At 44.7% G+C, this 18,045-nt stretch overlaps 1 protein-coding gene across 1 annotated transcript; it reads left to right on the forward strand.

Moving 5' to 3' along the window:
* Positions 1-181: 181 nt before the first annotated feature.
* iqgap3 (IQ motif containing GTPase activating protein 3) lies at positions 182-16,956 on the forward strand. The gene is made up of 38 exons (XM_074683858.1): positions 182-364; positions 3,155-3,242; positions 4,369-4,525; positions 4,621-4,698; positions 4,778-4,854; positions 4,930-4,997; positions 5,110-5,223; positions 5,304-5,482; positions 5,569-5,650; positions 5,746-5,909; positions 5,998-6,085; positions 7,858-8,021; positions 8,173-8,333; positions 8,485-8,600; positions 8,726-8,889; positions 10,002-10,092; positions 10,205-10,372; positions 10,490-10,632; positions 10,717-10,887; positions 10,957-11,040; positions 12,272-12,343; positions 12,697-12,766; positions 12,848-13,056; positions 13,192-13,344; positions 13,430-13,593; positions 13,743-13,967; positions 14,054-14,194; positions 14,279-14,363; positions 14,433-14,665; positions 14,750-14,882; positions 15,088-15,190; positions 15,287-15,407; positions 15,502-15,589; positions 15,684-15,896; positions 16,021-16,184; positions 16,267-16,392; positions 16,505-16,613; positions 16,717-16,956. The coding sequence occupies exons 1-38, from the start codon at positions 340-342 to the stop codon at positions 16,828-16,830; spliced, it is 4,905 nt and encodes a 1,634-aa protein (XP_074539959.1). The 5' UTR covers positions 182-339; the 3' UTR covers positions 16,831-16,956.
* Positions 16,957-18,045: the final 1,089 nt, after the last annotated feature.

Raw genomic sequence — 18,045 nt, forward strand, 5'->3', positions numbered from 1 at the left:
CACTATTTTTACTTAAATATTTTTTTTTAATCAAGATAAAATGCGAAACTCGCGTCAGCTAACGTTTTTAGAACTGCTGACTACACAGACCATAATCCTATGGGGTAACGTCCCAGCCAATGGGAGGCGTCGCTGGTTTTTCAGCCAATCAGCGCGCGGCGGGAGCTTTCAAACTTTAGACAGGAACTAGGAGTGAGCATTGTGGGATTCAGGAGGAGCTGGAAGCTTTTTAGACGTTCTCGTTTTTAATTTTAACCTTTAGAGATTAGAAATAAACGTTTTAGTGACGGAGGGAATCCACACTGAGTCAGAAAACCGGCGGGAGACAGAGAAGCCAACATGACGGATTCAGGACAGAACCGCTGTGAGTAAAACATCTCATACAAGCTCGTACATGTTTTGGAGAAATTAACTTTTAATGTTTTTACTCTGTTTCATTAAAGAAATACTGTTCAGGTTAATATCTGCTTCTAGTGACTTTCTGATAATACTTCACCAGAAGCATCACAACATTTACCATTAAAGAAATATTAAACCGTTTTATTGTCAGATAAATGCAGGCAAAAACACACTGTTTTTCATTATTGTTTTTTCATTATTTTATTAACATTAACAGGCGAAAGTTGTTAATTTGACATATTGAAGCAAACAAGCGAATTAAAGATAGAAAAAAAAATCTCTAATATATTTACTGATGTTTTTTATGACAAACAGTGATTATAAAGCTGCTTCTAATGACCAATTTATAATTAGGCTGTGGAAGATTTTTAAGATTTATTAGTAATTCTTTTCCTGGAAAACATCAGAAAAATGCTCAAGCTAATTAAGTTCAGACTGCTGCTTTTATTTTGACATCTGTCAGAAGCACAGGGTGTTTCCTGTTTTCAGGTGTAATGACTGGTTTTAAAGCTCTACTTATTGATCCTTTAAAGGGTCTGCTTTGTTATTAGTTAACATTACCTGCTGCAACTATTTTACCTGTGAGACCACAGCTCTGTCAGCTCATTGTTGTTGTTATTTATCTGAATTATTTGTAAACAGCTAAATGATGAGACGTTTATCAGATCAGAAATGAAAAGAAATAAGTTAACAGTGCCAAATAAATCACAAATTAATCAAGATGGGGACAGACTATCAGGACTGCAGGGTGTGGTGCATGCAGCTGTTGTCAGCTAATCTGAATATTGCAAATGAGAGTATTAACGAAGCAAAATAAACTAGAGATCTAAACCATCTAAACATGTTCATCATCATGTTCATCATCGGCTCTGAGCACCTGCCTTGAGGAGATAAAGGCATGGATGTCAAACAACTTCCTGCAGTTAAACAGTTCAAAAACTGAAGCCATTTGAGTTGGCACACCGCACCAGGTCCAGTCCTCCAGCATAACCCACATCAACTTCTCTGGTCAGCACATTCCTCTGTCATCAACAGTCGCCAACCTGGGTGTAAGGTTTGACAGCCACCTTACCTTCCACACTCACATAAAACATATCTACAAGACCTCCTTTCATTTCCTTAGAAACATTGCAAAACTCCATCCTCTATGCAAGGCAAGGCAAGTTTATTTGTTGAGCACAATTCATACACAAGGCAATTCAAAGTGCTTTACAGCTAACATAAAATAAAATCACAATAGGCAGAATAAAATCATTGCATAAAATCACATCATAAAACATTAAAAATGATTAATTAAATCAAAAGAAGAGAGTGCAGATAAAATACTTTCAGTTGTTGTATGCTATGCTGAACAGAACTGTTTTCAGACGGGATTTAAACATTGTCAGAGTTGAGGCCTGTCTCACATCTTCTGGAAGACTGATCCAGATTTTGGGGGCGTAAAACTGGAATGAAGCCTCACCGTGTTTAGTCCTGACTCTGGGCACCAGCAGGAGACCTCTCCCTGAGGTTCTCAGAGACCGAGTTGGTTCATATGGTTCTAGCATGTCCAAGATGTACTTTGGTGCTAGACCATTAAGGGACTTGTAAACAAGCAGAGCTGTTTTAAAGTCTATTCTCTGAGCCACAGGAAGCCAGTGCAGAGACCTGAGAACTGGACTTATATGCTCGTATTTCCTGGTTCTGGTCAGGACCCGAGCAGCAGCGTTCTGGATGTACTGCAGCTGTCTTACAGCTCGTTTTGAGTCCAGTGAGCAGGCCGTTACAGTAATCTAACCTGCTGGAGACAAATGTGTGGATCAGTCTCTCTAAGTCAGGTTTAGACACTATTCCTTTAATCCTGGCAATGTTTTTGAGATGGTAAAAAGCAGCTGATGTTATTGATTTGATGTGGCTGTTAAAGTTCAGGTCTGAGTCCAATATCACCCCTAGATTTCTAACCTGGTTACTCACATTCAGAGAGAGAGTCTGAAGGTGACTGATAACCCTTTCTCCGTGTTTCTGTGGGCCACAGACAATGGTTCCAGTTTTGTCCGAGTTCAGCTGGAGGAAATTGTTCTGCATCCACACACTGATCTGTTCAACTTAGTCTTACAGATGCTGAAAAACTGGTCCATGCCTTTGTCTTCTCAAGGCTCGACTACTGCAACGCACTCCTCATCGGGACTCCTAGCAAGGGCCTACAAAAACTCCAGTACATCCAAAACAGCGCCGCTAGGATCCTGATGAGGGTGCGGAAGTACGACCATATAACACCCATCCTTCACTCTCTCCACTGGCTTCCGGTCTCACTCAGGATTCAATACAAACTCTCCCTCCTAACCCACCACTGCATCCATGGAAACGCCCCCCCATACCTAAAAGAACTTCTCAAACCACAAACCTCATCACGCCTCCGCTCTGGTAACAACTACCTCCTTCTGCCCCCCAGGACTAAACTGTGTACGATGGGTGATCAGGCCTTTAGCTCAGCCGCTCCTCGCTTGTGGACTACCCTCCCTGAACACCTGAGGGCTCCACAAACAACAGACTCTTTTAAGAAGGGCCTGAAAACCTTTGTTTTTAAAAAAGCTTTCACTGAAGGCATTTAACCTCTTTGTAATCTTGTTGTTTTTAACCTTGTTTTACTGTCGCACTTTGAGATCACTTTGATGAAAAGTGCTCTACAAATAAAATTTATTGTTATTATTATTATTATTAAACCGTGCCTGGTAATGTGTTTCGGTGTTCATATAAATGTGTGTGTGTGTTACAGATGAGCGTCTGACAGCCGAGCAGATGGACGAGCAGAGGGTTCAGGGGGAGGCGTATCAGTACCTGTGCCGGCTGGAGGAGGCCAAGAGGTCAGTGACGTCTTCCTCAGACCCACCTTGTTCATTTTCACTCATATAAAAAAACTTATTTTTAAATGTGTGTGCACAATGCTGTACCATAAATACTCTGTCAGCTGGGAATGAATAAGCAGTGGGATTAGAAGTAGAAGATCAGTAAGGGGGAACATTCAGCCAGTCATTTGGTCATTTAGAGGAAAAAAAGTATGAATGAGTTAACCATCAGAAGTGAGAAACCCCAAAGGAAAAACTGCAAACACTTATCTTTTAATATATTTTAATAGCTTGCAGAGCTGTCCAATTTGGGGCTCATGGGCCAAAGATGGCCTGCCAGCATTTTTTTTCGGCCCGCTATCCAGATTTAAATTCCTTTTTTTTATATATAAATATTAATTATAATTATTATTTTCCCACTGTCAGCAGCCTGAACTTCTCATTCATTATTGATTTATTTTTGCACTTCCTCTCCTAACCACAAATTAACACTGTGTTACATTGGGAGTTGGGTGGCGCTAGTTCCGTCAGCTCAGAGAAGTTGCAGGGTCATGGCTGGGATGGAGTTTATGAGACAGTGGCACTTTGACAGGAGAAAGTTTAAGAAAAAATCTGAAGCAGGTGTCCAGTTTTATGTAATTCCCTTTTTAAAAGGATGGAAAATGCACTATTTTGGTTTAGGGCTGAACGACTTTGGAAAATAATCTACTTGCGATTTTTTGGATCAATATTGAGATTGTGATTGAGCACACAAGTTTTTGGAGGGGACGCTTATCAGATGCATCATTCACTTGACACAAGCAATAAATCATTTTATACTATGATCAACCTGACAAAGGATGCTGTTAACACATAAAATATTATTTCCTGTTGGCCAGGCCTACATGTTATGATAAAATTAGATTAATTGGTGCATGAATTGATATAAATGACTAATCTGTATTTAACTATTTAAATCCCAGAAGAAAACTGATTTAACTTCAAGCCTTGTTGTTGAAATGTAATGTGTGTGTCAGAAAAATCAGCTCATTGACTTTTGCTGGTTTTAAGAAAGAATGAGTACAAGTTACTTTATTCCCTCTAGGTCTGTTTACATGAACTTTTTTAAAAAAAGAATGACATCACTGCTGTTTTCCCTCCACAGGTGGATGGAGGCGTGTCTGGGGGAGGAGCTTCCTTCTCCCACAGAGCTGGAGGAGGCGCTGAGGAACGGCGTCATCCTCGCCAAACTGGGTCATCGATTCGCTCCGAACGTCGTCAGCCTGAAGAAGATCTACGACCCCGAGCAGCAGCGCTACAACGTAACACACACTCACTACTGATACACACATTACGAACAAATACACACACACACTCGGTCGCAGTGAAATGAGTAGTGTGTGTTTCTATCCATCAGGCTGTGGGGCTTCAGTTTCGCCACACCGACAACATCAACCACTGGAGGAACGCCATGACATCACTGGGGCTGCCGGCGGTCAGTGAACGCACCGTTACTGATCTCTTTCTGAATCAGCTGATCAGAGGATTTATCAGAAACATGTTTTGTTTTTAAGATCTTCCACCCTGAAACTACGGACATCTACGACAAGAAGAACATGCCGAGGACAGTTTACTGTATCCACGCTCTCAGGTGAGCTCACCTGTCTGTCTCTCTCTCTGTCTGTCTGTCTGTGTGTTCAGCTAACAGCCCGTCTCTTTCTCTCAGTCTCTTCCTGTACAGGCGAGGTTTGGCTCCTCAGATTCACGACCTGTGTGGAAAAGTGAAGTTCACAGGTGAATATATCAGAAAGACTGATTAATGGGATTGGAGGAGTCGCCCCCTGCTGGATATCAGAGGGAATGCAGGTTAGAGACTTAAGCCATGAATGTGTGTTTGTGTTTTCAGAGGAGGAGATCAACAACATCCGGATGGAGTTGGATAAATACGGGATCCAGATGCCGGCGTTCAACAAGATCGGAGGAATTCTGGCCAATGAGCTTTCGGTGGACGAAGCTGCAGGTAACGAGGGAGGAGGAGGAGGAGGAGGAGATGAAGGAGAAATGAGGATAAACAGGATGTGTGATTCTTTTTCCCATCAGTCCACGCGGCAGTGATAGCCATTAACGAAGCGGTCGACCGAGGACGTGTGGAGGCGACGGCTGACGCTCTGAGAAACCCCAACGCTCTCCTCACCGACCTGCAGGAGGCGCTGATGAGCGTGTACCAGGAGATGCTGCGCCAGGCCAGGAGGAGGAAGGAGGAGGAGGCCGCCAGCAGGGTGAGAGCTGAGCTGTGATTGGTCAGAGAGGGGGGGTGGATGATAAATGGACACTTCTAATGTGTGTGTGTGTGTGTGTGTGTCAGGGAGGAGGTCCAGAGGAGAAGGATATCTACGAGGAGTTTCTGACCCAGAAGGAGATCCAGCAAAACATCCGGGTCGTAAACGGTGAGATGGTCTCCTTCTTGACTCGCCTCTCTGTGGTTGTAATCGATGATCGTTTGGGTTTATTGTGTGTGTGTGTGTGTGGTGTGTGTTTTCAGTGCGGTCTGCCGTGGAGCAGGTGGACGAAGCGCTCGACTCCTCAGATGAGCTGTTGCTGCTCGCCGCTCTGCAGCTGCCATGTTTGGGCCTCAGGGGCCTCCGTACGGACAATGGGCCCTGGTACCTGGATCAGCTGTGTGCAGACCGGCAGCAGAAAGCTCTGGTACGTACACTGACCCGTCAATCATTCCTTCACGTTTAAACTCTGTGACCTGCTCCTTTACAAACCTCTGTGTGACCTTTGACCCCAGGATCAGGGCTGTGTTGACCCTCTGGAGCCGGACGAGCTGCAGGACGGAGTGATCATCGCCAACCGGGAGGCCACCAGAGCTCAAGCAGGTAAGACTGACCCCGTTTGTTAAGGTGAAATAAGCAGAGAGAGGGGTCCAGCTGCAGACCTCCACTTTCAGAAGACGTAAGACGTAAAAAAACATTATTTTATTGAGCTAACAAAGAGTTTATAAATTTTAAAAAGTTTGAAACTGGTCAATGAATCAGGGCATTTCTGTTCTTAATTAAATAAAGACAAGTAAAAAAATTGCACGTCATCTGACGTCGATTTTATTGTTTTATTATAAATTACCGACTGAAGTACGCCATCTAGTGTCTTGAAGTGGTAATAGCAATAATTTGAGCCATAGTCTGCATTTAAGTTTTATTTTATTTTCTTGTTGGAAACATTTGTCTGTTTGTGTTTTGACATTTAGAGGTTTGAGTAACAGAGACTAACTGTGATATGTTTTTGTGATGAAAGTAGAAATTCTCGTTTAAAACTGAAGTTGTATCAATATATATGCTAACCACTAGCATATAAATGCGATTTAGGTAGGAAAATATACATTAGCATCAAGTTAGCACAATTTTTTTTCATGTAGAGTGTTTGCACTGACGTCACGATTTGGGTAGTTACCTGGATGTGCAACTGCTATGGAGGTACACAAACATAAATATTGAATGGACAAAGATAGACGTGTGTGGTAAAATGTGATTTTTAAGATGTCTTATCCACCAGCAAGTGTGGAAAAATGCTATACCTACCTTTGCTACCCAAAGGTATGAAAACAAAGATGTTATCTCTATAATGTTCATGGAAGAGGAGGTCCATGGAATATATAATATTCTTTTGGGAGAGGATCACTGTAAAAAAAAACCCTGAAAGCTTTACTTATGTGCGATTTATTGCCCTCTGAATCAAAGTTATACTCTATCATAATATGTTAACTTTTACTAAAGTGTGATTTTAAGATGCTATGGACAGACAACACGACCTACCTGACAGGAAATGCTGTGAACAGGCTTGAATGTTGAGATTAATGACAGATTATCACCTTAAAAATCCTGATAGAGCTTAGCTAACCACAATGTCCTCCATCCTTCAGACAACTATTGACACTCCTAACCCAAATCTGGAATAGTTTTTGGTCGTGGAAAGCATATGAAATGTTATTCTCAGTCCGACTGATTAGTGCAGCAAGAAAAAAAAAGGCAGTAATTTACAATTTTGTGCAACAACAATCCTTTATACCAGCAAGTGCCTCCAACAAGCTCGAGTTGATAACGTCACGTGAAAACACTCTATTGCTTTTGGTTTATCAGGAGATGTATAACACGTTGAACGTGTTGAATAGGAATCTAGTGATAGAGAGTAATGAACATTTATTTGTGTGTTCAGTTCTTCAGTAAACCTTCAGGAGGAAAATCCTAAATCAGAGTTTTCTTGGGGAAACTGTTATCATCTGCTAAGCTAAGCTAGCAGGGCCGTGAAACAAATGAAAAAATGACATCATTACACCAGAAGGGGGTGGTCAGTGATACTAGAAGATGTGGTTTATATATTTTGTTTTCTCAATGTCACACTATCCAGGAATCAGGTTAGCCAAAGTAAGCAAAACACAGAAAAAACTCGAAGTGTTTATCCAATGTAACTTCGAATGCAACTTTTATTTTGAAATTTTTACTTCAAATCCCAAAGAGTGGAGGTCTGCAGCTGGACTGTCTTGCAAGCAGAAGGCGCCTCCTGCTGGACATTACAGGGAATACAAGACTGAGACACATAATACTATAATACTAAACTGTGTGTGTTTCTGTGTGTGTTTCTGTGTGTGTTTTAGTGGATGCTGCCGTGCAGAGTGTGAACTCGTCCCTGCGAGGCAGTGACCCCCGGCACACAGTCAGCTGTCTGATGACCTCTGACCTCCAGCTTCCAGAGGTGTTTCCATTCGCTGCGTCTCTGTATCACAGAGAGCTGCAGCTGCTGCAGAGACAGAGCCCTCAGGTACGCCGCGCACTCACCTGTCAGACAGCGCTCAGGGCTCAGCAGCAGCTTCATCTCTGTGCTGCCCCCTGCTGGTTAGACAAGGTAACAAACAGCTGTTTTTAGTGAGATGATCATGTGATGTGAGCGTGCCGCCTGTGTTCTCCACCAGGGGGAGCTGCAGCAGGAGGAGCTATTTGTTGCCGTGGAGATGCTGTCAGCTGTCGCTCTCATCAATCAGGCTGTGGAGGCGGGGCATATGCAGAAGTTCAGCTCCTCATTGGTCAGTCCGTCTGCAGGGCTGTCTGACGTGGACCACACCCTCCTGGACAGGTAACGACTGATATCAAACCTGGATGGCGATGGATGATGTCATAGATGATGTATCAGCTGTGTGGTCATTTAAATAATCAGAATTTACACCACAGAAGAAGAAATCATCTGAGAAACAAAGACGGTTTAACGTTACGGTTTAACCCCTCAGGTACTTTGACGCTCTGCTCGGCGCCAAGAAGCAGGCGGGGAAACAGCTGCTCACCTGGAATCACCTGCAGGAGGAAATCAACAAGGTCAACGCCACCGCTCAGGACGAACACATACGTTAGAAAACACACACACACACACATCTTAACCTCTGACCTTCCTGTGTGTGTGTGACCTCTGACCTTCCTCTGTGTGTGTGTGTGTGTGTGTGTGTGTGTGTGTGTGTGTGTGTGTGACCTCAGAGCTGCAGGTGCTGGCTCAGGTGAACCAGGCCGTGCTGAGAGGAGACGCAGAGAAGCTGCTCTCCCTCCTGATGCTGCCCTCTGCTGGAGTGGAGCAGGTTCTACCTGAGAACACCTGCAGATACCTGAGTCTGCTGAGCACGGCCCAGAAACACAGAGCACAGGTACACACACACACACACACACACACACACACACACACACACACACACACACACACACACACACACACACACACACACATAGGTAAACTTAGAAAGGTAATCACACACAAAAAACACACAGACTCACACACACTCAGGTAAACCAAGCACAAATAAACCCCCACACACACACACAAACATGAACAAAACACAAACACACTCAGGTAAACTACACAAATTACAAATAAGCACAGGTAAACAAACACACACACAGACTCACTAACACACATTCAGGTAAACTTAGCACAGGCAAACACACAAGAACACACACACACACACACAGAGGAAAACTTAACACTGTCAAGCAAACACATACACACACACACACACAGAGGAAAACTTAACACTGTCAAGCAAACACACACTCACACTCACACACACACACACTGGAATAAACTCAGCACAGTTAAACACACACACACACACACACACAGACAACCAAGCATAGGAAAACACACTAATATACACACACACACTCCAGTTAAGTAAGCCCAAGTAAACACACACACACTCTTAAATAAACTAAGCACATGTTAACACACACACAGACACACACACACCAAACACACACACACACACACTAAACACACACACACACCAAACACACACACACACACACACACGCACACACACACACACACACACACACACACACACACACACACACACACACACACACACACACACTCTCAAGTTAACTGAGCACATGTTAACACACAGACACACACACACAAGAACACACACACACAGAGGAATACTAAGCTCAGAAAAACACACACACTCACACTCACACACACACACAGAAAACCAAGCATAGGAAAACACACTTTTATACACACACACACACACACTCCGGTTAAGTAAGCACAAGTAAACACACACACACACACACACACACTCACACAGAGGTTAACTTAGCACCAGTTAACACACACCTACAGGAAAACACACCTGTCCCAGGTAAACCAAACACAATCCTCTGGTAAACACACCTGAGACTCCAGTTTAACACAGACTGTAGAAGCTGAGCCGTCACGCTGAGTCTGTGAAGGTGACCTCCTCTGTCCACTCAGGTGAGCAGAGACCCTGATGCTGAGCTGTGGTTGGCTGATATCCAGGAGGCGGTGAGGAGAGCCAATCAGCAGAGCCAGAGAGCGCTGAAGTGTGAGGCTCACACACACGCAAACACACACCAAATCTCTGTGATACACACCTGATAAAAACATCTGTTTACCTGTGTGTGTGTGTGTGTGTGTGTGTGTGTGTGTGTGTTCAGTGTGCCTCTCTGTGGCTGCCGTGAATCAGGCGGTGAAGGAGAACCGAGCAGCTCAGACTCTGCGTGTCCTCAGTCTACCTGAGGTGAACCTGCAGGGCGTCATCCCCACCTGTGCTGCTGAGTATCAGAGGGAGCTGCTGCACCTGATCACCCACAGGACGCACTCAGGTAACCACACAGATCTACCTCTGACCTCGGTTTCCTGTTGTCTTAAATGACCATATTTGGATGAGAGGGCGGAGTCATCAGGTGAGACAGGAAGTTAACACCTGTCTTTGTGTTCAGGGGACAACAGGAGTCCGTGGGTCCGGTTCCGGCTCGAGGACGGCTCCTTTTACTACTTCCACCTGAACCGTCTGGAGGGCAGCTGGAACAAACCGAGCGGGTTCATCCAGAACAGTGTGTTCCTGAACTGGGACCAGATCCAGGTCAGACCCTGCTGATACTCACCTGCTGAGACGTGACCTGGTCTGTGATGTCACGTGATGCATGATGTCATGTCTCTCCCACAGGAAGTGGTCAGTGATGTTTCAGGCTCACACAGTCGTGGCGTGCTGTGGCGGAGCAGTGAAGCCCTCGTGGTTCGCCTACAGGCTGCCTGTCGGGGTCACCTGGTCAGGCAGAGGCTGGACGCTCGACGGCGTTACCTGATGAGCCAGACGCCTGCTGTCATCACCATCCAGGTGAGGACATACCTGAGAGCTGGCTGAGGTTTTAAAGAGATGAAGTCTCACCTGTGTCTCTGTTTTCAGTCTCACTGGAGGAGGTTTGTCCAGCAGGGGGCGTACAGACGTCGGCTGCAGTTCCTCTACATGAACTGGAGAGCTGCTGTGAAGGTAACCACGACCATCAAGGTTTCAGAACACACCTGTCCAATGTTTGATCACCTTTACGCAAAATAAGAGTTTATAAAGTGTTTTAAGAGTTATAAAAGTGTTTCCAATGTGATTTTAAGTGTGTTTGAAAAAGTTTATTAAAATGTTTTAAGGGTTTGTAGAGTTTCTTTTAAGGAGTTTTAAGAGTTTTAAGAGTAGTTTTTTTTATCATTTCAAGATCAAGAAAATTTCAAGAGTTGTTTTTAAGCATAGAAAAAGTTTTTTTTGTCAGTGTTTTAAGAATTAATTATTTTTTTTCAAGTGTTTTAAATTGTTTTAAGAGTTTGTAATTTTTTTTAAGTGTTTTAATAGTTTTAAAGTTCTTTAAGTGTTTTTAAAGAGTTTTTATATTGATTTTAGAAGTCTGTAGATTGTTATAAAAGTGTTTAAAAGTTTTAAAAGTGATTTTAAGGAGTTCTCCTTAGTCCTTTAAGATTTTTTTTAAAGAGTTTTTAAGGTGTTTTTAAAGAGTTTTTAAAGTGTATTGTGTCCTTTTACAATCTTTTGATTTTTTAAAGAGTTTTTTAAGTGTTGGAAATGTTTTTTGTTAGTGTTTGAAGAGTTTACGAAGTGTTTTCAAGTGTTTTCAAGTGTTTTAAATGAGTTTTTAATTGTTTTAAGAGTTTTTAAAGTATTTTTTCAAGTGTTGTGATAGTTTAAAAGTTTTCTTGTGTTTTTTAAAAGAGTTTTTAATTGTTTTTAAGGTATTTTAAAAGAGTTTGTAGATTGCTTTGAAAGTGTAATAAGAGTTTTTAATATTTGTTCTTAATATTTACATTTAATTAACATTAATTATTTATTAATATATTTTTTGATATAAGTGTTTTTAGATTTTTTTGAAGGAGTTTTTTGTTTGAAGACTTTCCAGAGTGTTTTAAGTGTTTTTTCAAGAGTTTCAAAGTGCTTTGAAAGAGTCTTTTGACCGTTTAAAATTTTGTGCAGTGTTTTTTAAAGTGTTTTATAATTGTTTTCAAGCGTTTCTAAGCATGTTGAAGTGTTTAAATGTGTTTAAGATTTTTAAAAAGTATTTGCAAAGTTTTTAAATTATTTTAAGATTTTTAAAAAAAATTTTTTACAGAATTTTTAGAGTATTTAAACTGTTTAAAAGATTTTTTTAGAGTGTTTTAAGTGTTTTTAAAGGTTGCAGAATGGCAGAAGTTTCTCTCATTGTTTGTCTGTGTTTGATGAACAGATTCAGTCGTTTGTCAGGATGTGGTTGGCGAGGAGGAGATACCGAGCTCGGCTGAGTTTCTTCAGACGTCACGTAAGTTTTTTAAATAATTCACTCACCTGAGAATCATCTCAGGATCTCTTTTATTTTTCTGTCAGCAGCGCCTCAGAGAAATGGACTTTACATCTTTGTGACCCCTCTTTGAGTTCATAGAGTTTAAACGTTTGGGTTGGATCAGAAAAGTGAGTTTTCGTAATTTATGAAGCTAGTCTTTATGCCATGCTAAGCTAATTAGCATTAACCTGTGGCTGCACTCGTCACATCAACCTGACAGTAAGAGGCAGGAAGAGGATTCCTACAGTTAAACAACAGGTTACATCCAGCCAATCAGAGATCAGCCCCTCCTGTGTGTGCTCCTCACATGTAGTTCCTCTGTGTGTCCACAGGTGGGCGCTGTCATAAAGATCCAGGCCTTCTTCAGAGCTAACCGGGCTCGAGACGAGTACAGGATGCTGGGTAAGTTCCCTAACGAGGAAAACCTAACGAGACACAGTGACATCACCAAACAAACTAAGCCCCTCCCCCTTTTGTCCTCAGTGCACTCGGACACGCCCCCTCTGTCTGTGGTGAGAAAGTTCGTTCACCTGCTCGACCTGGGAGACGGTGACATCAAAGAGGAGGCGCAGCTGCTGCGTCTGAGGGAGGAGGTGGTGAGGAGCATCCGCTTCAACCGGCAGCTGGAGGCCGACCTGAACCTGATGGACCTGAAGATCGGACTGCTGGTCCGCAACCGAGCCACGTTACAGGTAGAGACCCCTACAGGCTGGTATATATCTACCTGGTTATACTAGGCAGGTGAAACACTTCAGGTAGATAAATGAAGGTAGGACAGGTAAATCTGACCCTCTTTAGCTCCGCCTCTTTGGTCTCTCTGTAAACAGGAAGTGGTGTCTCACTGTAAGAAACTAACGAAGAAGAACGCGGAGCAGCTGTCGGACATGATGGACGTGGGTCGGAGTAAAGGACTGAAGGCGCTGAGCCGGGACAGACGAGACCGGCTGGAGGCGTACCAACACCTGTTCTACCTGCTGCAGGTGAGACTCACACACACACACACCTGTTCTAGCTGCTAAAATCACAGACCTGGTCTGATCCTGGTCTTAAATGTGTGTGTCCCAGACCCAGCCCCTGTACCTGGCCCAGCTGATCTTCCTGATGCCCCAGAGCCGCTCCAACGCCTTCATGGAGATGTTGGTGTTCAGCCTCTTCAACTACGGCTCCGACCGCAGGGAGGCGTACCTGCTGCTGCAGCTGTTCACCGAGGCTCTGCGCTACGAGATCAGGTCACACACACTCTCACTCACACACACACACACACACACACACACACACACACACACACACACACACACACACACACACACACACACACAGAGGAGCCATGTGCTGTGATGTCGTCTGTAACACCCGTCTGTCTCCATGGCGACGTCAGGCTGAAGGTGGAGCAGCCCAAAGACGTGGTCACAGGTAACCCCACCGTCATCAAGATGCTGGTGAACTTCTACCGCCACGCTCGGGGCCAGAACGCTTTGCGGGACTCTCTGGGTCCAGCTCTGCAGGACGTCTTACAGGACCGGACCGTCAGCATCCGGACCGACCCCGTGGACGTCTACAAGACCTGGATCAACCAGAACGAGACTCAGACTGGAACCAAGAGGTTAGACCAGGAACACAAACTTAACGCAGGTGACCTTTGACCTTTCCTGCTTCATACCTGACTCACCTGTGTGCCCCTCCCTCCAGCTCTCTGCCGTATGATGTCACACCTGAGGACGCTCTGAGTCACCCTGAAGTCCGGAGACGCATCGACATCGCCATCATCAACCTGAAGAATCTGACCGACCGAGTGCTCAAAGCCATCACCTCCAACCTGCACAAGCTGCCGTACGTACTCACCTGGTCACCTGGTCACCTGTTCACCTGTTCAGAGACACCTGTAGAACTCACCTGTGTGTGTGTGTGTTTCAGGTACGGTCTGCGTTACACGGCGAAGGTTCTCAGAAACGCTCTCATGGAGAAGTTTCCCTCCGCCAGCGAGGACGACCTGTACAAGGTGAGCATCAGATTTAGACCCCGCCTCTTTCTCTCTTAAGGTGTGACTCTAAGCCCCGCCCCCTCTCAGATCGTAGGTAACCTGATCTACTACCGCTACATGAACCCCGCCATCGTGGCTCCAGACGGTTTCGATGTGGTCGACAGGTCCGCCGGCTCCGCCCTCCAGCCTGAGCAGCGTCACATCCTGGGCTCCATCGCCCGCATGCTGCAGCACGCCGCCGCCAACAAGCACTTCCAGGGAGACGGGTACCACGTCCGAGTCCTGAACCAGTACATAACCCAGACCCACAACCGCTTCAGGTCAGTCACAGCTTCAGTGACACAAACACACACCTGCGCAACGTAGACCGCTTTAACCAGGTGTGTGTGTCGGTGTGTAAACAGGAAGTTCCTGTTTTGTGTGTGTGACGTCCCGGAGCCTGAGGAGCGATTCAGCATGGACGAATTCTCCGAGCTGCTCATCGTCAACAAACCTGTCGTCTACATATCAGTCAGTGAGCTGCTCAACACACACAAGGTAACACACACACACACACACACACACACACACACACACACACACACACACACACACACAAACACAGGGTAACACGTTTGAGGCCTGATTCAATAGAAATCTGTGAAAAAATGGTGATAAATGTGTGTGTGTGTGTGTGTGTGTGTGTGTGTGTGTGTGTGTGTGTGTGTGTGTGTGTGTGTGTGTGTGTGTGTGTGTGTTCCAGCTGTTATTGGAGCAGCAGCAGGTTTTGTGTCCAGACCCCTCAGACCCTCTCAGGCTGCTGCTGAACGACCTAGGACCAGTGCCCACCCTGCAGGAGCTCATGGGTACTGCAGCTCACACTCCCACCACACACTCAGACATGCACCAAATCCTGATCCTGATCCTGATCCTGGTCCTGGTTTTGTTTTCTCTGCTCTCAGGTGATTCGTCAGCTGATCCGGGCTCGGAGGGTAAGATGGAGGTTTCTCTGACGCTCACCAGCAAGTTCGACATCTTCAACGAGCCCGACGACAAACAGGACGCCAGAGCGCTGCTGCTCAGGTAGGTTAGCATGTTAGCATCTTTCCTCAGGTGTTCTGACACTGAGCACGCTCAGATTTAACAGCTAACAGACTCACTTCCTGTTTTGTTCCAGCACAAAGCAGCTGATCATCGACATAATCAGAACTCAGCCCGGCGACTCTCTGAGTCACATCCTGAGAGCGTCTGCGTCACATGATCAGGTACACACACATACGCAGAGAGGGTCTTTAACACACACACACACACACACACACACAGGTAGGGCTCAGGTAAACGTCTCCTCCTCCTCCACAGGAAGCATGTCATGATTGGCTGGTGCAGCGGCGTGCTCGTCAGGACGCTCGCACGCCGGACAAGCTGAAGAGGAACCAGTCGCTGATGGCGAACGGGAACCTGAGTTTGGAGGAGAAGAAGAGGAAGATCGTGAGGAGTCTTCGTCGTCTGGAGGGGCTCGGAGTCCTGAGACCACCTCAGACCGAGAACCAGATCCTGACCATGATCGCCAAGGTGAGTCTACCTGAGTTTCAAAATAAAACTCCTTGAATTCAACCATTTACGACAACGCGGGCTTTTATTGTGAAGGTTACATCTTTTAGCTTAAACCTGAACACACCTGTCCCTTCCACCTCAGGACATCCGTCAGCAGCGCCTGCACCGTCAGCGGCGAGGGGCGGAGCTTCAGAAGCTGCGTCAGACCCTCAGCAGTCTGCAGGAGAAGAGCAGCTTCCACAGCGAGCAGGTGGACTACTACAGGCATTACATCACTTCCTGTCTGGACAACCTGACCACCAGCAGGTAAACTCAAGACACAGAAACACGTCCTCTCTGATTGGTCCTTGATCTGACTTCCTAATCTCTGATTGGCTGTGTGTTGTAGTAAATCAACCAATAAGAAAACAACAGAGAGCAAAATGAAGAAGAAGCTTCCCGCTCTGAGCTACAGCGCCGCCCGGCTGCAGGAGAAGGGAGTGCTGCTGGAGATCACTGACCTGCCACACACACAGTGAGCATACACACACACACACACACACACACACACACTCATGCTACACTTCTGTGATCTCACCTGGGCTCCAGGTGGCATCAGAGCTGATTGGTTGTGTGATGGTTTCCAGGTTTAAGAACGTGGTCTTTGACATCACACCCGGACCCGAGACAGGAAGTTTCAAAGTAAAAGCCCGCTTCCTTGGCGTGGAGATGGAGGAGTTCCCGCTCAAATATCAGGTTTGACCACATTTTTGGGACTATTTCCTGTCACCTATAAAAAAAAATGTGTTTTCCATGTGTGTGTTCATGATGTGTGTGTGTGTGTGTGTGTGTGTTATAGGACCTGCTGCAGCTCCAGTACGAGGGTGTGGCGGTCATGAAGATGTTCGACAAGGCGAAGGTCAACGTCAACCTGCTCATCTTCCTCCTCAACAAAAAGTTCTTCAAGAAATGAAACCAAGTGATGCTCTTACCTTACACTCCTATCTTTGTTTTCACCTCACTACATCACAATAAGTCTCAGAGTGAAGCATCTTCACACTCCTATCTTTGTGTGTTATCATTTTATACAACATATATATTTTTTAATCTATGTCTAAACCACATCACTTTATGCAGAGTGGAGCATCTTCACTACACTCCTATCTTTGTATCTTACTCTAACTTACCTTTGTGCACTTAAGCATCTTTATAAATTACACAGAGTGACACATCTCTACACTCCTATCTCTGTTTTTAAAGCTCAATATATTACCATTTAAAAAAAACATTATTTTTTATCCGAGTGGAGCATCTTCACTACACTCCTATCTTTGTGTGTTTTGTCTTTATGAATTACTCAGAGTGATGCATCATGACTACACTCCTTTCAACATACTCAATCAACTATTTTTATATCCCATTACATCATGTTCCAGTATGCTTTATAAATAACAGAGTGAGATGTCTGTTTTTTACTATCTTTGTATTTCAAATCCCGTTACATATATACTTCCTGTTGTCAGTCAGCTGATCAGGTTGCTGATCGATTACTGTAAATATTTTCTGTCTCTTCTTTCTTTTGGGCTTTCAGGGAGAACATTTTCCAAAGTTTTTAGTTTCTGACTCAATAAATGTGAGAAAAATGGAGCGTGAACGTGTGAAATGATCAGTTTATTAATAGTTTGAGCTGTTGTGTGTTTGAAAGGATGATGAATTTTTTTATTGTTGCATAAAAACAAACTTTTCAGAGGTAATTTATTAAACATTTACAGCTTCACTGTTATTTTCAAATACATGGATTTGATTGGCTGTCGAGGAACCAGGAGGTGGGGTCTCAGCGCAGGGGGCGGGGTCATTGATGTAAGTGTTGTACTCATTAGGCTTCACCATCTGTTAGAGTCAGGAGAGAATGTGACACTCAGGTAAAGAACAGGTGAGATTTTCAGTTTCGTGACCTTTGACCTCACAGACTCACCTTGTGGCTGTTTGGAGGAGGTGCATCAGGCGGCGACTCGATAGGTGTGACATATGTGGGCGTGTCATCGGGCAGGACTTCGTATACACTTGGGTTAGTGGGCGGGGCTTCATATGTGGGCAGTGTTCCTGTCCTCTCAGGAGCTCCCCCTGGTGGTTGGTGGTTTGTGGTGATCTGAAGGAGAATAAAACATCAGACCATAGCTGTGTCCCA

The sequence above is a fragment of the Halichoeres trimaculatus genome, unplaced genomic scaffold (genome assembly GCF_033239565.1).
Source record: "Halichoeres trimaculatus isolate MK-OKI-2021-1 unplaced genomic scaffold, fHalTri1.1 fHalTri1_scaffold_12, whole genome shotgun sequence".
Classification (NCBI taxonomy): domain Eukaryota; kingdom Metazoa; phylum Chordata; class Actinopteri; order Labriformes; family Labridae; genus Halichoeres; species Halichoeres trimaculatus.

Excerpts from the sequence above, each read along its gene's own strand:
- iqgap3 (XM_074683858.1), top strand. The coding sequence starts at position 340 with ATGACGGATTCAGGACAGAACCGCT. Across the intron at positions 365-3,154 it reads GGATTCAGGACAGAACCGCT|ATGAGCGTCTGACAGCCGAG; the intron begins GTGAGTAAAACA and ends TGTGTGTTACAG. Across the intron at positions 5,224-5,303 it reads TTCGGTGGACGAAGCTGCAG|TCCACGCGGCAGTGATAGCC; the intron begins GTAACGAGGGAG and ends TTTTCCCATCAG.